General features: G+C 45.6%; 1 protein-coding gene across 1 annotated transcript in view; it reads right to left on the bottom strand.

The window, feature by feature from the left end:
* The window catches only part of LOC121558723 (transmembrane protein FAM155A), a 52600-nt gene extending 37224 nt beyond the window's left edge, over nucleotides 1–15376 (bottom strand). Inside the window, exon 1 of the mRNA XM_041872119.2 lies at nucleotides 15287–15376. Within this exon, the coding sequence (XP_041728053.2) occupies nucleotides 15287–15346 (60 nt within the window). The 5' untranslated portion in view covers nucleotides 15347–15376. The remainder of the gene's footprint in view (nucleotides 1–15286) is intronic.
* Between the last annotated feature and the right edge of the window lie 9717 nt (nucleotides 15377–25093).

The following is a 25093-nucleotide window of genomic DNA, read 5'->3' as shown; positions in this document are numbered from 1 at the left end:
CAAGGTAATGTTTCCGACATTTTTGGACTACTAAACAACTATTGATTTAGAACCACGGAGAGTTACCACAAGTTGCAAAGAAAACAGGAGCTGCCTCCACTATTCCAGTACCATTTAAACTTCAACATTTCAACATCATCTAATCACATATGCTTAGTCTAATACAGCGAACAGTCAAAACTGTTCGCTGCTCTGCACCCCAATGGTGGAACAAGCTCCCTCACAACGCCAGGACAGCGGAGTCACTCACCACCTTCCGGAGACATTTGAAACCCCACCTCTTTAAGGAATACCTGGGATAGGATAAAGTAATCCTTCTAACCCCCCCCAAATTGTAAAGTGGTTATCCCACTGGCTATAGGGTGAACGCACCAATTTGTGAGTCGCTCTGGCTAAGAGCGTCTGCTAAATGACGTTAATGTGCCCTTGAGCAAGGCACTTAACCCTAATTGCTCCTGTAAGTCGCTCTGGATAAGAGCGTCTGCTAAATGACTAAAATGTAAATGTAAAATGTAATGTAAATGTAAAATATACCAAAAAGTATTTAGTCCAATAAACGTAAGCTAAATATGATGTGGCTGTGTGTATGTGTGTGCAATGTGTGTGTGTGTGTGTGTGTGTGTGTGCGTGCAAGTAGAACAAAAAAACATGTTGACTCACCCTAGTTGTAGGGAAACACCAATGCCTTCCTCCTCTTTCATGTTGCCTAAACGCTTTTAGTTTTTGTTGTCCTAGGCAACAATTCAAGTTTTTTTCTGTCAATAATGACGTTTGGCTTGTGATGTGATTGGTCTGAAGCCAAATTCAAACTGGCTTCCCTTGACACTTTGTTTATGTGCACCAGGACCATTCACAGCTGAGCTTGCTCAGATTAGCTTAAAAAAGCTGATTGGCTATTATTTTATATTTTTTCTATTGAGGGAGGCCAAATGCTCGCTGGCTTCCCTTGCATTCAATGGTACGGGCGGAAAGAATGGCATACTCTTTCCCACCAGACAGCATCAGCTAGATACACTACATATACTGAGACAGAGGGGCACTGTTTCGTTTGCTCGGATGCTTTCTCCGGCGAGATACATTCAGCCTCTTGCGAATTGAAAGAAAGTTATGAAACACAGAGAGACAAAAGATAAATTATGTAGCATTGTGTTTCTTTTTTTCTTGGTAAATTTTTTTGGGAAGCCTTGCTTCCCTTGGCATCAATGAATACACGTCAAATTTCATTCAGGGTAAGTGGAGTTAGCTGTCAGTTAGCCTGCCCCGGAGCAGGTTAGTTCTGAAGGATTCGTTACCTGGCTAAAAGGTTTACCTCGCTACCTCCTCAAACCTGTTTCGTAGGATACCCCTCTTGTGTGTCATTGCTCAATAACCCAACAACCCAACTAAGTGACCCAACTGGCTGGGTCAAAATAACCAACGTGTGTTGTGTCCAATATTTACCCAAACTGGGTTGTTTTTAACCCAGCATTTTTTTTTTGTTAACCAGAGAGAGAACTGAGAGAGAAAGCTCAGTGCCTGTGCTCCTCCTGCCAGGCCCTATAAGACGATAGCATTGGTGCTAATGAGAGACACAAAGGCCCCTGTGCGCATCTTTGAAACAGAGACCCCTCCATTCATGAACATAATTAGAAATGTCGCGCAACGCTAACTAGCATTTGCATTTTCTCTCTCTCTGTCTCTCGCTCCCCCTCTCACTGCTAATACTCAATTGTAATGTCCAGGCCCTCCAACATGGAGATACGATTTCAAGAGGCAGACCCCCGGGGCAGACCCCCCCACACACACACACACACACAGTCATTATGAACATACACACACACAGTCATGAACATGCACACACATACACAATCATGAACACACAGTCATGCCCACACAAATCAAATCAAATCAAATGTTATTTGCCAAATGCACCGAATACAACAGGTGTAGACATTACCGTGAAATGCTAACTTACAACCCTTAACCAACAATGCATTCATTTTTTTTTTTTTATAAAAAAAGTAAAATAAAACAACTAAAAAGTGTTGAGAAAAAAAGAGCAGAAGTAAAATAAAATAACAGTAGGGAGGCTATATACAGGGGGGTACCGGTGCAGAGTCAATGTGCGGGGACACCGGCTAGTTGAGATAGTTGAGGTAATATGTACATGTGGGTAGAGTTAAAGTGACTATGCATAAATAATTAACAGAGTAGCAGCAGCGTAAAAAAGATGGGGTGGGGGTGGGGGTGCAGGGCAAGTAATCCGGGTAGCCATGATTAGCTGTTCAGGAGTCTTATGGCTTGGGGGTAGAAGCTGTTGAGAATCCTTTTGGACCTAGACTTGGCGCTCGGTACCGCTTGCCGTCGGTAGCAGAGAGAACAGTCTATGACTAGGGTGGCTGGAGTCTTTGACAATTTTGAGGGCCTTCCTCTGACACCGCCTGGTATAGAGGGCCTGGATGGCAGGAAGCTTGGCCCCAGTGATGTACTGGGCGTACGCACTACCCTCTGTAGTGCCTTGCAGTCGGAGGCTGAGCAGTTGCCATACCAGGAGGTGATGCAACCAGTCAGGATGCTCTCGATGGTGCAGCTGTAGAATTTTCTGAGGATCTATGCCAAATCTTTTCAGTCTCCTGAGGGTTAATAGGCTTTGTCGTACCCTCTTCCACGACTGTCTTGGTGTGTTTGGACCATGATAGTTCGTTGGTGATGTGGACACCAAGGAACTTAAAGCTCTCAACCTGTTTCACTACAGCCCCGTCGATGAGAATGGGGACGTGCTCAGTCCTCTTTTTTTTCCCTGTAGTCCACAATCATCTCCTTTGTCTTGGTCACGTTGAGGAGAGGTTGTTATCCTGGCACCACACAGCCCTATAGGCTGTCTCATCGTTGTCAGTGATTAGGCTACCACTGTTGTGTCGTCGGCAAACTTAATGATGGTGTTGGAGTCGTGCCTGGCCATGCAGTCATGGGTGAACAGGGAGTACAGGAGGGACTGAGCATGCACCCCTGAGGGCCCCCGTGTTGAGGATCAGCGTGGCAGATGTGTTGTTACCTACCTTTACCACCTGGGGGCGGCCCGTCAGGAAGTCCAGGATCCGGTTGCAAAGGGATGTGTTTAGTCCCAGGATCCTTAGCTTAGTGATGAACTTTGAGGCACTATGGTGTTGAACGCTGAGCTATTGTCAATGAATAGCATTCTCACGTAGGTGTTCCTCTTGTCCAGGTGGGAAAGGGCAGTGTGGAGTGCAATATAGATTGCATCATCTGTGGTATGCAAATTGGAGTGGGTCTAGGGTTTCTGGTGTTGATGTGAGCCATGACCAGCCTTTCCAGACCAGACGTCAGTGCTACGGGTCGGTAGTCATTTACATTTTAGTCATTTCAGCAGACGCTCTTATCCAGAGCGACTTACAGTTAGTGCATCCATTTTATTTTTATTTATTTTTCATACTGGCCCCCCGTGGGAATCGAACCCACAACCCTGGCATTGCAAACGCCATGCTCTACCAACTGAGCTACATCCCTGCCGGCCATTCCCTCCCCTACCCTGGACGACGCTGGGCCAATTGTGCGCTGCCCCATGGGTCTCCCGGTCGCAGCCGGCTACGACAGAGCCTGGATTCAAACCAGGATCTCTTAGACCACTGCGCCACTCGGGAGACTATAGGCAGGTTATCTTAGTGTCCTTGGGCATGGGGACTATGGTGGTCTGCTTGAAACATGTTGGTATTACAGACTCAGTCAGGGACATGTTGAAAATGTCAGTGAAGACACTTGCCAGTTGGTCAGCACATGCTCGGAGTACATGTCCTGGAAATCCGTCTGGCCCTGCGGCCTTGTGAATGTTGACCTGCTTAAAAGTCTTACTCACATCGGCTACGGCGAGCGTGATCACATAGTCATCCAGAACGGCTGGTGCTCTCATGCATGCTTCAGTGTTGCTTGCCTCGAAGCGAGCATAGAAGTGGTTTAGCTCGTCTGGTAGGCTTGTGTCACTGGGCAGCTCACGGCTGTGCTTCCCTTTGTAGTCTGTAATAGTTTTCAAGCCCTGCCACATCCGACAAGCGTCCAGAGCCGGTGTAGTAACATTCACTTCACTGTTACAAGGTAAGCTAATGGTTGATAGTAATATGACATAATGTTCCATTTATGTCCATTCATGATGCCAATGTGGTTCATTAAACATAAAAGGTAAATTACTCATCATATGTCTTACAAGCCTGGAAAGCAAGGCTGTTAAAAACCTCTAAAAGGAGGGGTTCTACTAAGCTAATGTATGGAATTGTTTTTAAGATGGTCATACCATGGATCATTTAGCTATTTGATTTAGAATTTTAGGACCTCTTTAGGTATCTTATTTTGTATTTTATTTGTATTTTTATAAAATATAGAATTTGTCCTTTACTACTATAGCCCATAGAAACGCATTGAATAACACATTTATATATGGCAAAAAGACAGTAAAAATGTAATCATGATGAAGGTTTTGAAGTGTCTGTCCTATGTCTATGAGATACAAGAAAGCTCAGGAAATCTTTTGGTTTTTTTGGACACATATTTAACCCCTTATTTTTGGTGCCACAAAACTACCTCCATACTTCCATTCATTTGTATGGGTTACCTTCAGACGAGTCCCGTGACCATTGTGGGGGCCGTAGAGCAAAACAGAAAACACCATTGTGGTCGTGAGATTCTGATATTTACATAGAGTGGTCATATTTGTAGGCCAAATCGTTCAAATAAAATTACATTAATGACATAATGCATTTTTTCGGACGCTACAGTCGTTTTGGTGAGAAGACCGATTTTTGGGATGTCTCATGGTCTGACAAACACTGTTGTAGCTCGGCCACCTTCCACTGCAGATGCGGAAGGCCGACATAGGCGGATGCAGTGGATTGAGACGCAGCCCCTGCAAAAACCTGATCTCTATCTTAAACTGACATATTTTGACTGGGGATGTTTTTATTATGTCACTTAGATTGACACACAGATCCGTCGAAAGACGATATTAACAGTGAAACCCTGAAATACATTCACTCAGTTCTTTCATCTTTATGATTCACCTTTCAAGTCCACTGAGTAACTTGAATTTCGGCATTACTTATTGTAGCTTATTATAGCTTTACTTTAAGCATGCTTAAAGTAAATCTATAATAAACCTTAGAGCAAAGATATTTTAAAGGATTGATGGATGGATGGGTGGGTGGGTGGCTGGATGGACGGGCTGACTGATAAATGGTAATTGATCGATTAATTATGTTTATTATCTTTCAAGAGGAAAATATGTCAAAAGCTCACAAATTACTTACACAACATACAGTATGTGATGTTGTACTGTATATACACCTTATACAGTACACCACGCTGACAGTGAAGACACGGATGACAACTTTCCTACACACAACTTCCCTTAGTCATATGTATTTCCTGTTGTAATCCTACACAAGCACACACACACATATCCTGAGACATCATTCATTGCCTTTCACTTAGTCACAGTATCTTTATCCGCCCCCTCGTGGGAGACACCTGTCAAGTCCTCCTCCTCCTCCCTCCCTCCTCCTCCTCCTCCTCCTCCTCCTCCTCCTCCTTATCCTCCTGAGTTTCCCTCTCTACTCATCACAGTTTCCTGTGGCTGTTGTTGTTCTCTCTCTCTCTCTCTCTCTCTCTCTCCCCCCACACACACAGAATATTTTTTTATCTCTCCCTCTCTATAATATAATAATATATCTCACACACAAACACATTCATAATCGATTTTTTCCCTCGCTCCCTCATTCTCTTTCTCTCTCTCCCTGCCTCTCCCTCTCTTTACTCACACATACACAGAAACGCATACAGAATCTCTCCCCCTCTCTCTCTCTCCCTCTTTCCTCCCTCATTCAGGAAAACGAACTGTAGCTGTAGCTGTGATTGAATTGGGTTGTATCTTATTCAGGGATGGTGGGAGGAAAGGGAGTGAGGGGAGTGATGGTGCCCACCATGGTGCGGGTGGGTGATGAATGGGGAGCTGCCAGGCCACTGTCAAGGGTGTCTGGCAGGGTGTACCCACAGCACACACACACAACAGAGCACACACACATGAGAGGAGAGTCTGGCAGGGTGTATCCACAGCAGGTAGTATAACACAACACACACACACATACACACACACAAACACACACACACACACACACACAGACAGACACACAGGAGAGGAGAAGAAAGGAGAGCCTTATCCTCCAAGGAGACACACACAGCCACAATGCTGTTCCATCGCCAAGCTCCCTTCATTGAGATTACCACGCTTAGGGATATAGAACAAGACAATGAACGTTAGACTTTGTCAGTTCTACCCATTACATTTCCTAAGGATGGGGTTGGGTTTGGGGTCACACACAACAGAGCGCACACACTGGAGAGGAGATTCTGGGAGGCACACACACACAGTGAGGTGAATTCTGTAAAGGTATCAGAAGGTTTCAATCTCTCACCCACTCTCACTAGTGGAGAGAACTTTACTGGAGCCGTAAAGCATGAAGCAACGACAAACAATCATTCAAGAGGAAACTCAAGTCAGTAGGTGCCAAACTTTTGCCTCGCTGCTGCTCTAACGGCCCTCCCTCTCAGCAGTCAGGTCAAGAAACAGAGCGAGAGAGAGGGGGAGCGAGAGACCCTGGGGTTTGTCCCCTCCCAGAGTGCAAAGAACCTTGGCGTGACCCTGGACAACACCCTGTCGTTCTCCGCTAACATCAAGCGGTGACCCGATCCTGCAGTTTCATGCTCTACAACATTCGCGAGTACGACCCTACCTTACACGAAAGCGGCACAGGTCCTAATCCAGGCACTTGTCATCTCCCGTCTGGATTACTGCAACTTCGCTGTTGGCTGGGCTCCCCTGCCTGTGCCATTAAACCCCCTACAACTTATCCAGAACGCTGCAGCCCGTCTGGTGTTCGACCTTCCCAAGTTCTCTCATGTCACCCCGCTCCTCCGCACACTCCACTGGCTTCCAGTTGAGGCTCGCATCTACGACAAGACCATGGTGCTTGCCTACAGAGCTGTGAGGGGAACGGCACCTCCTTACCTTCAGGCTCGGATCAGACCCTACACCCAAACGAGGGCACTACGTTCATCCACCTCTGGCCTGCTAGCTCCCCTACCTCTACGGAAGCACAGTTCCGCTCAGCCTAGTCAAGGCTGTTTGCTGCTCTGGCGCCCCAATGGTGGAACGAGCTCCCCCACGATGCCAGGACAGCGGAGTCACTGACCACCTTCCGGAGACACTTGAAACCCTACCTCTATAAGGAATACCTGGAATAGTATAAAGTAATCCTACCCCCCATAAAAAAAAAGAAAAAAGTGGTTGTCTCCACTGGCTATCATAAGTTGAATGCACCAATTTGTAAGTCGCTCTGGATAAGAGCGTCTGCTAAATGATGTAAATGTAAATGATGTAAATGATTTAAATCGTTATTTCCTAGGTTACAAGGTCAAACTCCCACGGCAGTGAAGGGGGGAGAGAGGGAGGGGCAGTACGGAAAGTCCAGACTCACGGTGACCGGTGACCGGTGGCGGTGCTGACATGCTAACTCAATCAGCGGCCAGTCGAGCCAGCCCACAGCCCTGGGAACCGAACTGTAGCTATATGGCTCCTATTGCAGGCTGGTCATTTGAAAAGGTCCTGAGGACTTCAATATATGCCGTCCTCGGCGCTCACCATAAAAACAAAATGATGAAGGCACAGCACTGGGCTCAAACTCACAGAGCCAGAGCACGCTGCATAAACCACTGCGCCACGGCAGTTCACAATTGTCTAGCAAGCAGGGAGAGCACTTGATGATACTACATTTATTTTTATTTAATTTTATGCTTTCCCCCAAACCATAGCCTAACCTTAACCACTCGGAATTAATACCTAAACTTAACCCTTTGAGTTGTTTCTGTTTTAACCCTGTAACCACACGGAATGAACCCTGTAATCACGCGGAATTAATGGTTCGAAATCTACGTTCATCAAATTACGTCAAATCCCGAAGTGAAACTATGAGATCAAGTTGCCTCTTATAGGCCCCGTTCACACTCAAGTTGTACAACTGATGTACAACACATTTTACAAAATGGTTGTGAACAAAGATCTTCTCTGCACAAAACTAGTTACACAAGCATTGTGAAGAAACCGCCAATGGTTTTGTAAATATTTTTTGTGCAGCCAAACTCTGCATTGTATCAAGCATTTCGCTACACTCGCAATAACATCTGCTAAATATGTGTATGTGACCAATAAAATTTGATTTGATTTGATTTGTATCACGGAAATATCCATTGTATCACGACCTTTGTGTCGAATGAGTTGTAGATCAGTTGTAAACCTTGAGTGTGTATGGGGCAATAGACATGAGACCACACCTGGTCTGAAAAAAAACTCAACAGTAGAATTGGTGTAGATGCTAAAACACAGCACAGGTTTTGATCTTAGTATGTTACTGTAATCATGACACTAACAAGTTCATATTATGAAATATTTATTGTAGATGATAAACCACGGCATAGGCATAGACTTTCAGATTGAGATGCTAAGTAAGTGTGTAAGTGTTATTAATAAACAAACAGTACATAGACACACACACAAACACACACACACAAACAGACATTTGACACACATAAATGCCACTCATAAACCCTCTGCCACAGTTTCTTTGCAGCAGAAAATAACTCAGAAAAACCACATTCTACAAAGTGGTACTAAAGACCAGGATTCGGGTTTCCCGATAGCGATGAAACTTAAGCTAACAAGCTAACCAATAATTGTAACGATGTATTTGAGAGACAACAAGTGCCTCCTGTGCAAATGTATTTATGTTTTCAATACAAGATTTTGAGAGGAAATGTTGTCAACAATCCTTTGATTCTAAGCCAACCCCACCTGTTTTGCTCCACGGTTGAGCACGCATTGCTTTTGTTGCTAAACAACCTACCCGTCTATTAGGGTGCTTTTCAAAATGTCAAGGTAGCACAGTTTGACATGCGGTGTAACAACATCTGTGTGTGTGTGTGTTTTGACTGAATGAGAAGTTCCACGTCACCCTTCACCTCTCAGCACCAGTTCTGCCCCGCTCAATCAACACACACACACACATACACAATCTCTTTGATGGGTTAATAGTGACTCATTATATTGATTGTAAGTGATCTGGGGGTCAATGACCCAGAGGGATCACCACTCACTTATGGTGAGGGAAGGACGGACTCAATTGCTTAAACACTAAAACCCATTGGCTGAACAAAGTTCTCAGTTGCCTGGACTCATTTAGCTAATTATGCAGTCTGTTGTCAATACCTTAAACCATTTCACATGGTAAAACACAATTGCAAGATCTCACTTAGACTTTTCAGCAAAACTCTAAACACATTCTCATTCTCAAAACACATTCTGCACTCTAATGCACATGTCATCCATACTGGTAAACACAAGTGGCAACAGTCAAATACAAATAGAGAACACATGTCATTGATTGAACACAACCACTCAAAATGTATTTAACCTGTTTCAAATGATGCGACACAACCAATATAAGCCAGTTCAGAGGCAAACAGGTTGTTGAAGGTGGGAAGGAGAAAGTCTGAGAATGGAAAGAAGAAACAATGTGAGAGGACGAGTGCGTTGCAGGTGGGCGACGAGGAGGAAGAGGAGGAGGAGGGCAGAAAGAGGAAGAGGAGGACGAAGAGGAAGAGGACAAAGAGTGGAAATATCCGATAGACCATGTTCTTGTCCATGGACTGACAATGGGGGAAGCAGGACTTAATGTGCAACCCAATTTGAGCCGATTTTCTGTGTCCACCATAGTAAGGACATTCAGAGAAGAGAACAGGTACAGTATACTACTGTATTTTTGTAATTGCACATTTACTGTACTACACTATATGCAGCTGTTTCAATAGACATTTGTAAAGTTAATCACTGTATGTATTGTACTGCATGAATATGTTTTGTAACTGCACAACTACTTTTTTGTAGAATTGCAAGGCTGTCACATACAGGTGGAAGGACAGCTATATTCACTCGGGAGCAAGAGCCTTATAGTTGGCATGGTCCTTCAAGATAATGCAATACGACTTCAAGGGAATCAACAGTGTGAGCATTTCCACAATTAAACCGTGTCCTCCATCGTAACAGGATGCGAATGAAACAAGTATACAGAGTACCTTTTGAGCGCAACTCACCAAGGGTGAAAGAACTGCGAGCTCAGTATGTGCAAGTAAGTGTACATTCAGAAACATTTACTGTAATCCAGATTGTCTACAGTACTAACACACTCACTATGTGAATGACATTACTCTTCAGTACATACAATGTATGTGAATCAGAAGTGCATAGCAGTAGGCCTAATTGTACTCTACAGCATAGCACTGTCTCTGTCACGACTTCACAAAATCCTACATACAGTATATTGTATTTCTCACAGACAATGTTTGACTTGGAATCCTTGGACAGACCCCATGAGTTCATCTTTGCCGAAGAACCAGGCTTCAATCTAACAAAGAGGAGAAGGAGGCCAAACATGAGTTGGACAGAGGGCCATTGTTGAAGTCCCTGGTCAACGAGGTGGCAATGTCACAATCTGTGCTGCTATCAGCAACCATGGTGTTCTACATCACCATGTTACACTCGGGCCATATAACACCCAACACCTTCTTAAGATGTATTGCCAATCTAAGAGATATTTTATTTGAGCAGCAGGTTCAAGAGCAGCAGGATCAAGAGCTAAATGAGAATCCCATTCCCACCTATGTGATAGTGTGGGACAATGTCAGTTTCCACCAAGCTGCTCAGGTAAGGGAATGGTTTAACATCAATGGGCAGTTCATGAACTCTGTACCTCCCTCCATACTGCGCCTTTCCTGAATTCGATTGAGGAGATGGAAAGTATATGATAGACAACCCTACACTAGAGTAACTCTACTGCAAGCCATGGTTTAGCCTGTGGTGATATAGGTGAGGAATCATGTCAGGGCTGGATACGGCACACTAGAGCTTCTTTCCCCATTGCCTCAGGAGGGCAATATTGCTTGTGATGTCGACAAAGTGCTCTGGCCTGACCCAGCCCAAAGACAAGAAGAAGCACATTGATCACATGTTTACTCCTTTGATTTTTTGTCCCTTTTAGTATTGTATACTGTAGTACAGTGCATTGTAGGCTGTACTACTGTACAATGGACAAATTGTATGGCCCTGAACATTGTGCTTTCCATTTGTTAACAGTACTGACTGCTCAATAGATTTTGACTGGTTGCAGGTTCATATCAACAAAGAACAAGAATTACAGTATCACAGAGACAAAGGACAAGTTTGTGAGATGCAGGGTACAGTACTGTAAAAATAGGGGTACAAGGAGGAGGAAGAACAAAAAAACAAAATTGCAAAGAACAAAGCAGAGTAGTAATTTCTCCGATCAATTTGAGCTACTATGACAGAACATGTTTTTCGTTCATCAAAAGAAAATTCTCCCTGAGAACTGTATGTTTTGAACAATGTGTTTTCTATTTTTCGGTGTATTGTTTACTGACTGCTTGAGAGTGTATATCATTTTGATCACTTTGTTTATGATTTGAGAGCAGTGTTTGATTTTGAACACAGGTAAAACTGTTTTGAGGCGAATGTTTCATTTTACGAGAGGAGTCAGAGGTTTTGTAAATAGTGCTTGAAGATGAGGTTTTGTGTTTAATGTTTTCAGAAAATGGAGCAAGGTTTCAGAAATTGTGTTTTAGCAATTGAGAAAAACTGTAATTCCGTTCAAGCCATTTCCAGGAGCCTGTCCACCAATTTAAAGTGCCACCAGCCACCACTTAAACACACACACGCAGACACACACCCACAAGTGCCATGCTCTACCAACTCCAGCCACACGACCACATGTATCTATGTCCAGATCTTTCCATCCAACTCTCTGAAGTGTGACCTCTCTGTGAACCTGCCCCTTGTTACAGCAGTCATTTGGCCAACAGAACGCACTACATCAGGCACACTATATTGTGACACATAGCGACTCTAGCCTGGTGGCAGATCTGTTTTGCGCTGTCTTATCAACTCCTATTCTCATTGTCACACCAAACATTGATGATAGGAGTTGGCAAGCTAACACAAACAGATATAGGACCAGGCTCTATGACAAAAGCAAAAAACTAAAATCACCCTATTCCCTACTTAGTGCACTACTTTTGAGGGCTCTGATCAAAAATAGCGCACTATATGGGAATAGGGTGCTCATTTGGGATGCAGACATGATTGTTTGGATGGGAATAACTGTTCCAATACTGAAGCTCTGTAGATACGTTACCGTGTTTGGACAGTGAGATATATACCAAAGTTAATAAAGGTGGGTGACCGTGCTATCACCTCTCTGAGTTCATACACACACCACTCGGACAAGACTCTCTGTCCATGTGCCATCAATTACACACACGAGACAGAGACAGAGAGACAGAGAGACAGAGAGAGAGAGAGAGAGAGAGAGAGAGAGAGAGAGAGAGAGAGAGAGAGAGAGAGAGAGAGAGAGAGGAGAGAGAGAGAGAGAGAGAGAGAGAGAGAGAGAGAGGAGAGAGAAACACACAAGGTTTAGTACACACATCACAGATCAGCAACACACCCCTCACACTGTAAAACCCGGATAAGTTCTGGCTACATTTTGAGGAAACCAATTACCTAAAAAGTAAAAAAAACAAGAAACGTAAATAGTGAGCAGTACTACCTTCATATGAGTAATACAAATGTAAGGTATACTATAAAGTTAACGCCTCCACTAAGCCACGCCAACAATAATTTCCCAGTGTCGTTGCCTTTTCGATTGAATTGTATAGTTACCACCCATGACTGTATTTGTTAGTGACAGAACATTGTTGTTGAATTAATCCATTTTCAGTCCTGTGGCCTTCCCCCAACTGAGTTCCTAGGCGAATATTATCATTATAATTGAATCATTACATATATCATAAGGTCTTATACAGTGGCCTGAAAGCTCATAGTTTACAGGCCACATCAGGCCTGCAAGTAGGGTTGCAAAATTCAACAAACTTTCCCAAAAGAAATTCCAGTTATCTTCCAACCAGGATTTCTGGAAAACCTGGGAAATCTACCAGAATTTTTGCAACCCCTAAGTGTAAATGACATTATGCTGGCTTGCAAAATGATGTGTAATTCCTATTGAAATCTAGCCTGCACTATTCAACAGTTAAGATTTGTAATCACCCTGCAACCTGCATTTATAATGACTCCCAGGGTTAAGTAACATTTCAGTAACGGTGCAAAAAATTCAATGATTGGATTAGTTTAGGAAAAAAAACGAATTTTTGTGTAGCATAACATTGAATTAATCAATCACTCAATGTACATGCAAAAACACAGATATTAAAAACAATTCCAAAAAATCTACCTGCAGTAGAAAATGCTGGGAAAAAAAGTTAATTTGTTATCATACTGTATCTTTAAAAAATGTAGTTGGTGTGACTTCTCATTTAGTTTTGAGCCAGTACCACATAAACATTTTAAGTAATAAGGACTTTTCATTGACTTTGAGTACAACTTACTAGAAGTATTTGAGTTAAAAATGCCTTGGGGTTTACAGTGATATCCCTCAACATCCATCATCTGCCTGTCAAGACCAGGGAGAGGATGAGACAGCATGAGCTAGAACGAAAAATAGGATGAAAGTCAAAATAAAAAATAACAAAATGAACTGAAAATACTGATAAGACAGAAAACTAATCTTAACCAACATTTAGTAGTGATGGATATGTCCCTTGATAATTATCAAACAAATATGAGCATGTAGGCCAATGTTTTTGTTTTGTTATCTCATCATTATTGAACCACAATAAGCTCCACAAGGATGAAAGCATCCTGCCAAAAGACAAAAGTATCCTGCCAAAATCATCATAAAATAGTGTGGCTATTACTGCATCCTCATCACAGTGATTCCTGGCCTATTTGTGGGAGGCTGGGAGCTGTCTTTTCAGCACCACACACACACACACACACACACACACACACACACACACACACACACACACACACACACACACACACAACACTATTATCATGACTCATGAATCGGGTTTACAGACACCTGTGTTCATAGAGACTTCAGGTGGTTGTCACTGACTGGTTCATGAATACTGACCGCCTGCTGCCATTCGCTTGGAGAGTCGGCTTTCTATAGATGGATTTCAGCACCATGGACAGCTCTCATCCACGTCCATAGTGGCTGACTGGCTGTCGACCATAAACATAAAATATAAATAAATATCAAATGCTATACTGAAACTCTAAAGGCATAGGAAATCTCACACCCAAAACCGTGAAAGCGCTCATAAAGGATGTTTTCCAAGCAGGCTACTCGTGAATGTTGCATACAATTACCGAATAGAGATGGCAAGGGCACACTGAAACATAGGCCTAGGCTCTATTTTATAGCTATTGTCCAACCAGTCGGTGAAGTGTAAAACACAACTACAGGGTCGGAGCTTCCTCCAGGCCACATGGTCATATTTGAGGTATAAATTGTGTGATAAAAAGAGAGCAGCTGTCGTAATTCTGTGTCAACGCCATTGTCGAGTTTACGACTGATAAAAAGACCGCCTTCACAACAGCAGGCGAATAATGAGCAAACAGTGCCAAATGATACGGGGGAAAGGCCCTTCCTGCGGATTAGGCATGGAAGCCACCGGTGCCCTATTAACATTATTGAAATGTACTCAATGTGGAGTGGAGTGGCCATGGCGGAACACCTGGCACCGAGTGGCCCTACACCATCCAGCACAATTACTGAAAAAAGACCACCACCTGCGTGCGGTGCGGTACGGGATGATGCATGAATAGGAAAAGAGTAGCAGCTATTGTAGTCTTTGCAATATACTAGTCTAGCCTAGCCTAGCATAGCACTAAAATAAAATATCTAAATCATTTTACAGAAAGAATTAACATGTAAAGCTGGCTGATATTTGCTTGGATATAATAGCCTATTTCTGGTGATATTGTGAAGCCTGTGGAAGGAAAGTTATGACACCTCAAGGCCTGGCTCTTTCTCCATTCCACAACCGATTTAAAACTCCTAAATTGTGGAAAAAAGCAACCAAAGACACACACATGCAAGAACTTAGGGTGCGAGACCATATGCTTCTTATCCTGCTTGAGCCTTCTGGTAATAAAGCAGAGGATATCCTTGAATCTGCCATCCGTTACCATGACGATCGACGACCGTATGGGACCAAACTGCATCTATTTAGGCAAAATCAACAGATTGGGGAAAGATCCCCGTCAGCCTACCTTGCATTCATCCATGCATGTTCTCACTGAATATGCATCCGTTTCATATTTCTGAGTCATAAGCTCAAATTCCTCATATTTCTCCAGGGCGTGTTGGTCACTAGCGCTGGTACGCCTGGACGCACAGGCTGCACTTCGCCATATCGCCATCAATGCACGTCAAGACTGCAGTTCAAATTGTCCGGACTCGTAGACCCGTAAAACAAATCCAAAAGAGAATAAGAATTACAAAAGGAAAGGTATAAATCACTTATATTTACAGTCCGGGTCCCTTCTTTTCCGAAAGGTCCTTGCACAAATGGTCGGCGTCATCAAAAGTAAAGCAGTTTTTGGATAAACTATCGTGGTGGCAAGTTTCAAGTCGCCACAAAGGTTTGGTAGAATTCCCTATAAAAAATAGCATATTCGTTTTCTCTGAGGCTGCTGTGTGCTAAATGGAGGTTGAATGATGGGATGTGGTTTGCAGATGGGTAAGCTCCCATGTCCGTCAATGCAAACTTATCACGGGTCCTTGTCAATTTCGCCTCGGCGCAGAACCACAAGTGATCAGAGAGCCAGAATGGTTAGAAACAAGAGCGAAGCCAAAGACAGTCGCCATCTCTGGGCCCTCTCTGAATCGGTAAATGGCTTTTCGTTCTCGCGGGGTTCTAGCCAGATTTTGAAGCCGTCTTCTTGCTGCAGACTCGTCCAAGCACCCCTGGTCATATTTTGGGAACGCCTTCTTCACCGGCCGACTCCACCGTGGGGGCTTCTCTGCCACAACATTCATTGACTTGTGGTCTAATTTGCGTTTTTCGCCTCTTAAATGTTGGGTCGTAGGTGGTGCTGCTGGTTGAACTCCGCGATGATCTGTAATTCACATTCAATTAATGTGTTGGAGGAGATTAAGCCGTGCATTGATGGGACCGCGTTCTCCATGGCTCTCCGATGAAGATGAAGATGCTAGTTTTCTGTAGCAACATGTCTCGCTTCCCCCTCCTCTCCTCTGCCTGCGCTCAGCACTGGTCCTTTGCGTAGACCCGTTTTACGGCAACCTTCATTTACGTTCGCCTTGAACGTGGTGGCTCTGGGATGAGTGGTGGGTTCTATGTCAGCCCAGTGAATTTCGCTTCCGTGTCTGCTAGGCAAAATACCTGAGATGTTGTCTTTTGATGTCCACTGTCATCTTGGTCCTGGGTTAGTTGTCGCCATCATGTTCTTCTTGGAACACTTTTTTGGAGGTGCTATGTCGTGCGCGACTTTTTGAATTCTGACCACTTGAAGGGTCTGTTTTCAGAATGTGCAGCATCAGTAGCCATCCAGCTACTCTGAAAGCTAAAACAGAGTCTAGAAAATAGTGAGGACTCGAGAGCAGGAGAGTCTGCTCAACAAGTAGCCTAATGGATAACACAATTGAATATTAAATATTTAGCATCAGTCACAAAACGTAGCCATAGCGTTCGAGTGAGAGCTGTCTATGATCCTGAAACCAGGAATTATTTCATTTCTATAAGGGTTCCCCCACTAGAGTTGAATGCAACAAAAAAAAATACAGATTCAAACTTAGCACCTAGTGTATATGCTTAGTTGATCTGGCCCATAGGGGTTGATGTGTGTTGTGTAAGTATAGCATGCATGCATTATTTTTGAATTATTACTGAATTATGGCCATGTAAATACTTCCATCAAGGTCAAAAGAAAGAAAAAATACACACTCCTTTCTTTTGCTTTGAATGTCATGTTCATCGGTGCAAGTCCTTATAAAATCCTTATAACATTTATATAACAACATTATAGCATGTAATCATCATAAAATATCCAGGTTGTTGTCATGTTCTAGCACATAGATAGAGCAGTCAGTCATTCAGGGTGATATGGGTTCAGGATTGTATCCAAGGCAACGATCATTGTGTGGTTTGTTTGGCTGTGGACCTGTCTTTTCAGAGTGATCTAATGTTTTTTTTGTGTGTGTTTGTTTCTCTTTTATCCCACAGGCTTATCTTCCAACAGCCCTTCAAAGACAAAACAAATAATATAGCCTATACACTACAATAAAACCAAAGATACATTTGAAATACACCATTTAAAAACCAAACAAAAGTTTTTCGTTCTCATTTACACAGTTAAATAACTGACACTCCAGAGTGGTATAGTTTGCGTAAAACAGGTGAATAGCTAGATGAGCTTTGGTAAAGATTCCTGGCAACAAAACTCCTTGAACTAATTTCAGCACCAGGCGCTGTCCACCATTGCACAGATAGGTGGTGAACTGTACTCGCTCTCTTCCTTCTCTCCTGTAGAATACTTCTTAGTTCCTCCTCCATTCTCCATACAAATCTCCTTCACAGCTTTGTAAATACCCAGTCGACCCAAAGTAAAGCATGAGAGAAGGTCAGTGGAAAGAAACAACCCATCATGCATTTGAAGTCTTCCGATCACTTTCTGTCCTTGCTATTGATGACTGCAATCTATAGGCAATTGGTCACAGACGAGAACTGAACTGAGGTCAGGGGTCATATTTATAAAGCATCTCAGAGTGGGAGTGCCGATCTAGGATCCGGTCTCCCTTGTCCATGTGATCTTATTCATTATGACCCAAAAGTTAAAACTGAAGCTACATCAGCACTCCCACTAATATGGGCCCATTTGTCTGAGAGCTAGCTGGTCTGAGAGCTGTGCTACAGTAGAGTGTAGTGTAGATGGTGCAGAAAGATACTCTGATCAGAGGTTTGCTGTAGAGGCAATGGAGCAAAAAATATGTTTATTTCTGTCTGTCTGTCTGTCTGACTTATTGAATTTCCTTCTTTATCTCTCTCTCTCACACACACACACACACACACACACACACACACACACACACACACACACACACACACACACACACACACACAGACAAACATGCAGAAAGTAATATAAACACTCAGAAACCCCAATAAACCACAGAAACACAATCAAACACTCATACTGTATATACACAAATCCAATGGCCACATGCATACACACATACAGTATGCAAGCAAACACAATGACACTATGACACGCAAACACACTTGACATGGCAGGTGGGCCCCCGTGTAGCTCAGTTGGTAGAGCATGGCACTTGCAACGCCAGGGTTGTGGGTTCGTTTCCCACTGGGGGCCAGTATGAAAAATTTATGCACTCACTAACTGTAAATCGCTCTGGATAAGAGCGTCTGCTAAATTACTAAAATGTAAAATGTAAACAGGAGGGACGGATTGAAGATTTTCAGGATTTACACAGAATTGGTTATGCAAACATAGAGTGCATTCCAGGAAACAATTATTGATAATAGCATGCACGCGCACACGCACAACACACACACACACACACACACACACACACACACACACACACACACACACACACACACACACACACACATACACACACGTGCTATGGAGTAGACAGGCTGGCTATTAATTAATTGCTTCTAAGAAACACCTGCTATTGGTAGTTTGTTGCGTGGTGCCTTTTTGAGATATCATGTACTGGTGTTGGATACTTTTTGCTACCTTGTCTTTTTTTTGCTCTCATTAAAAGCATCATAAATTAGTAAGTATCAGTTCTGAATCAAGTATGGGGGTATAGTGGGGGTTAAATGTTTTCCTAATGATCAAGTTTTTGGTGGTGTTCCTCCCCAACTACATTGCAGGCGTTGCATTGCATCAACCAATGTTTGTGACCACGTCATTGACTGCACAGTTGGGCATCAGATTGCTATTTCATTTGATGTGGTTTTCTGATATGTTAAACACCTACCCTAACATTGTGAGATCTGGCAGACAAATGCGACCTTTGTTTACAGTGCATGTAGACTGCTTGTGTATTACATGGGCAGGTGTACTTTTGACTTACAGTTGAAGTCGGAAGTTTACAACACTTAGGTTGGAGTCATTAAAACTCGTTTTTTAACCACTCCACACATTTCTTGTTAACAAACTATAGTTTTGGCAAATCAGTTAGGACATCTACTTTGTGCAGGACTGTCAAGAATGCTGAGTGTGGATGTGGTGTGAGAAATCAAGCGCAGGAACAAGGGCGTACTTCAACAGACTTTAGTAATCCAAACAGGTGAAAATAGCCAACCCAACCGGGAGGCAAAAACAGATTACGCACACACACAACAGTCGTAAAACAAGAAAAAGGCGCACGTAGTCTGGACTCTCGAAAATACACGACACGAGAGAAAAACCCAACAGCAACAGCTGACATTACAATCACACATAACACCTGACCCAACACACGATAACTAAATAGGAAACAAAATCAAACACTAACAAGGGACAGGTGTACAAACAGACAAAACCAAACAAACATGAAACATCGAACGGTGGCAGCTAGTACTCCGGGGGCGACGACCGGCCTGCCCGAACAAGGAGGAGGAGCAGCCTCGGCGAAACCGTACAGTACCCCCCCCTTGGCCGCGGCTCCAGCCGTGCGCATCCCGGCCTCGGGGGCGACCAGGGCGACGCGGAGCAGGGCGCGTAGGATGACCCCGATGGAACTCGGTCAGCAGGGACAGGTCTAATATGCTCCCTCCTCGCACCAGCACCCTCCTCCGGGCCTACCCCTCCCACTCCACGAGATATTGAGACCCATCCGGCGTCTCGAATCAAGGATGGACCTCACAGTGTGCGCCGGAGCCCCTCGATGTCCAACGGGGGCGGAGGAGTCTCCTCTATCTCATAGTCCTGGAGTGGACCAGCTACCACCCGGCCTGAGGAGAGACACATGGAGCGAGGGGTTAATATTCCTGTAATCAATAGGCAGTTCTAACCTGTAACACACCTCGTTCAACCTCCTCAGGACTTTGAATGGCCCCACAAACCGCCGACCAGCTTCCGGCGGGCAGGCGGAGGGCAGGTTTCTGGTCGAGCCAGACTCGATCTCCAGGTGCGTATCGGCCCCTCACTGCGGTGGAGATCGCGCTCGTCTTATGCCCGACGGATGGCCCGCTGCAGATGAACGTGGGCAGCGTTCCATGTCTCCTCCGAGCGCCGCACCCACTCATCCACCGCAGGGGCCTCGATCTGGCTCTCGTGCCAAGGTGCCAGAACCGGCTGGTACCTAACACACACTGGAAAGGGGTTAGTTGGGTGGAGGAGTGGCGGAGAGAGTTCTGCGCCATCTCGGCCCACGGGACGTATCTCGCCCACTCCTCCGGCCCGGCCCTGGCAATAAGACCTCAGAAACCTACCCACATCATGGTTGACACTTTCCAACCTGCCCATTACTCTCTCGGGTGGTAACCCGAGGTAAGGACTCACCCAAACCCCCAACCTTCATAAGGCTCTCCACACTCTGGAGGTGAACTGGGGGGCCTCGATCAGACACTATATCCTCGGGTACCCGTAATGCCGGAAGACATGGGTAAACAGAGCCTCAGCGGTCTGTAGGCATAGGAGACCCGGCATGGGAAGGAGACGACAGGCCTTCGAGAACCGATCCACAGCGACCAGGATGGTAGTATTCCCCTGTGAGGGGGAAGGTCTGTAACAAAGTCCACCGAGAGGTGGGACCAGGGGTCGTTGTGGAGCGGGCAGGGGTTGTGGCTTACCCCTGGGCAAATGTCTGGGCCCTTACACTGTGCACACACCGAACAGGAGGAGACATAAACCCTCACATCCCTGGCTAACGTTGGCCACCGGTACTTAGTGCTAAGGCAGTGAACTGTCCGGCCGATACCTGGATTCAGGGAGGGCGTTGCCAATAAATGAGCGTCGCGTACCTCGGCGGCGCGTTCCACCCACTGACACTGTGAGGACTTGATTCTAACGCCCGCTCGATCTCTCGCATCGACCTCCCATACCACCGGCGCCCCGACAATACTTTGGTAGTATGGGAGTGGGCTCAACCTCTCCTCCTGTCTCCGCCAACGGGCATCTCCTTCCCTTCTACCAGGATTAAGTGATTTTAAACACAAACCGGGCTAATAGTCACGGCCTGGCGGGATTCGTCTCCTATCGGATGTACTCGGTTCGGTGGTCCGTCAAAATGAGGAAAGGTGTTGAGCCCCCTCAAGCCAATGCCTCCACACCTTTAGGGCCTGTACCCGGCTAACAGCTCCCTCTCCCCTCGTCATAATTCCCTCCGCCGACTAGGCTTCTTAGAATAAAAAAGCACAGCAGCTTGTGTTGTCCGACCGTTGTGAAGGGCGCCCCTCCCCTCGGCCCTCTACCTCTACCTGGATTTTAAACGATATCGCCAACACCGGCGCCCGAGTAACCAGGTCTTTCAGTCTCCCAAAAGCCCTGTCCGCCTCCGCTGACCACCGCGCGCCGACCCCCCTTTCACAGGCGTTATGGGAGCTGCCACCTGTCCAACCCCGGATAAACCTCCGTAATAATTCGCAAAACCCAAATGTTGCACCTCTTTCACAGTGGTTTGGGTTTCCAATTCTCTCCAGCTGACACCTCAGCCTCCATCTTCACCCCTCCCAACTCTAACCCAAAAAAGACTGACTTCTAAAAACAACATTTCTCTGCCTTGACATATAATCATCTCCAACACCTCCTCAACCTCGGCGCACTCAGGGCTACATGCTCTCTCGGGTAGAACTGTACACCAGAATATCTCGATGTACCCACTACTCCCTCCCCCATTCACTGCAAGGATTGAAGACTGAGGGGCATTCATTAACCCATATGGCTGTCGTACTGTCCTGCGGGGTCGCTAACCTGTCTTCCATTCATCCCCTCTAATCGCACCATTATATGCGCTCCTGAGATCCAATTTTGTGAAAACTGCCCGTACAATGATTCCTCATGTCGCAATCGAGAGTATAGCTGTCTTCACCGTAATCTGATTAACCCGGTAATATCACGGCGCAGACCTCCATCTTTTTCTTCACAAAAAAGAAGCTTGAGCGGGTGAAGTGGACCCGTATGTATCCCTGTCTCAGATGCATTAAGTTTCCATTACCTTCCTCTCCTCTTAACGGATAACTCTCCAGGCTCTCCTGACTGAATCTATCCTCTCTGTCTATGAGGCGGCAGCTGCGCCCCTATCTTACTAAACACCAGTTTCAAATCCTCCTACTCGGGGGAATTCAGTCTGGCGTTAGATTCGACTTTCCACCGATCGCCCCTATGAAACACCCAGACACAGCCCCTCACACTGAGCAACCACCCTTTGAGCTTTCTCTCGCCCCGAAATAGTAGGGTCATGGGTAATCAACCAGGAGCCCCGCACCCCATACGCAGGAGAGTCAATCATAGCTAATCATCTCCTCTGACCCCTCGTCACCATCTTCCGGGGGCGCTGTGACCTCCCTAATCAGATCCTAGCGGACCGGTTATCTAGGGCATGTACAGGGAAAGGCTTATCAACGGGAAGGAGAGGAATCCCTAACTCTACCAAATGGCGATCTACAAATTCCCAGCTGCGCCTGAATCTACTAGCGCCTTATGCTGGGAGGAGGTGCAACCTGTGAAAACAAACAGGCAAGGTTATGTGACACAACTCTGTATCTACTCACCTGGGGGGACTCCCCCAATCTGGCCTACCTTCACCTCCACCGGGAACCTTCCCCAACACCTAGCCGCGGTGTGCCCTCCCACCGGCCACAGTTGGTGCAGGGACAGCCCCCTCGGGTTCCTACTCCTCCGTTCTCTAGCGCCGCAGCACCTCCGAGATCCATAGGGCGTCGGCTCGTCTGGAGGATGAAATGGCGACCCCCCCACGGGCGTCCACGGGTGCGAGCAGGGTGTCCAGGCGAATGGCCATGTCGACCAGTTGGTCAAGCACAACGTGGTATCCCTGCCCCAACTCTCTTGGACTCCTCCCGGAGGCTGCAGCGGAAGTGGTCAATGAGCCCCTCATTCCACCCTCATCTCCGCTACAGTCCGAACTCCAAAGCGAAAACCTCGGCGCTCCTCATCCCCCTGTCGGAGGTAGAACAGAGCGCTCCCCCGCCCCTTCCCTTCTGGTGGATGGTCAAACCCCGGCACGGAGCGGCGGGAGAACTATGGTAATGGTAGCGGCTCCATTCTCCTCCATTCGGCGTTGGCCCTCTCCAACGCCTTGCGTGAGACAGGAGATGAGGCGGAGGGCTCTCGTGTCCCGGCCCGGGTGTCCTGGCGTGCTCCCTTGCAGCAGAACCTTCCCCGCGCAGGTCTCCCCTGGCCCGAATCCCACTGGGTTCGGAAGGTGAACAGGAGGACTGACCGATGGGGATGTCCTGGGTGGGGGGCGTGGGTACCCTCTCTTTCCCATCGGTGGAGGTTTCATCACCCATCCAGGGCGTGACCATCTGTTATCCTTCCTCCTCCCACGAACGGTCCTCCTATGTCCTGGCGGTTGCTCCTGCTGATTCCATGTTATGTGTGATTCTGTCAGAATGCTGAGTTGATGTGGTGTGAAAATCAAGCGCAGAACAGGCGTACTTCAACAACTTTATAATCCAAACAGGTGAAAATAGCCAACCAACGGGAGGCAAAAACAGATTACCACACACACAACAGTGCTAAAACAAGAAAAGGCGCACGCGTCCGGACTCCTCGCAAATACCCGACACGAGAGAAAAACCCAACAGCAACAGCTACATTACAATCACCACACCTACCCAACACCCATAACTAAATAAACAAAATCAAACACTAACAAGGGACAGGTGTACAAACAGACAAAACCAAACAAACGTGAAACCTCGAGCGGTGGCAGCTTGTACTCCGGGGGCGGCGACCGCCGAAGCCTGCCCAACAGGAGGAGGAGCAGCCTCGGCAAACCGTGACAAGACACAAGTATTTTTCCAACAATTCTTTACAGACGATTATTTCACTTTATTCACTGTATCACAAATCCAGTGGGTCAGAATTTACATACACTAAGTTTACTGTGCCTTTAAACAGCTTGGAAAATTCCAGAAAATGATGTCATGGCTTTAGAAGCTTCTGATAGGCTAATTGACATAATTTGAGTCAGTTGGAGGTACACCTGTGATTATTTCAAGGCCTACCTTCAAACTCAGTGCCTCTGCTTGACATCATGAAAATCAAAAAAATCAGCCAAGACCTCAGAAAAAAATGGTAGACCTCCACAAGTCTGGTTCATCCTTGGGAGCAATTTCCAACGCCTAAGGTACCACATTCACCTGTACAAACAATAGTACGCAAATATAAACACCATGGACCACGCAGCCGTCATACCGTTCAGGAAGGGCGCATTCTGTCTCCTAAGATAACGATGCTTTGGTCAAAAGTGCAAATCAATCCCAGACCCAGCAAAACCTTGTGATGCTGAGCGGGTACAAAAGTATCTATATCCACAGTAAACTCCTTATCCCATAACCGGAAAGTCCCTCACTAAAATCCACTGCTCCAAAACCGCCATAAAAAAGCCAGACTACGGTTTGCAACTGAACATGGGACAAAATCGTACTTTTTGGAGAAATGTCCTCTGGTCTGATGAAATAATATATAACTGTTTGGCCATAAAGAACATCATTATGTTTGGAGGAAAAGGGGGGCGCTTGCAAGCTGAAGAACACCATTCCCAACTTGAAGCACGGGGGTGGCAGCATCATACTGTGGGGGTGCTTTGCTGCAGGAGGGACTGGTGCACTTCACAAAATAATGGGCATCATGAGGAGGGAAAATTATGTGATATATTAAGCAACATCTCAAGACATCAGTCAGGAAGTTAAAGCTTGAGTCGCAATGGGTTTTCCAAATGACAATACCCCAAGCATATTCAGTTGTGACAAAATGGCATAAACAACAAAGTCAAGTATTGATGCCATCACAAAGCCCTGACCTCAATCCTATAGAAAATGTGAGGCGAACTGAAAAAGCGTGTGCGAGCAGGAG

Source organism: Coregonus clupeaformis, unplaced genomic scaffold (assembly GCF_020615455.1).
Source record: "Coregonus clupeaformis isolate EN_2021a unplaced genomic scaffold, ASM2061545v1 scaf0330, whole genome shotgun sequence".
NCBI lineage: Eukaryota > Metazoa > Chordata > Actinopteri > Salmoniformes > Salmonidae > Coregonus > Coregonus clupeaformis.
Note: the sequence above shows the minus strand (reverse complement) of the source record. Positions and strands in the feature narration are given on the sequence as shown.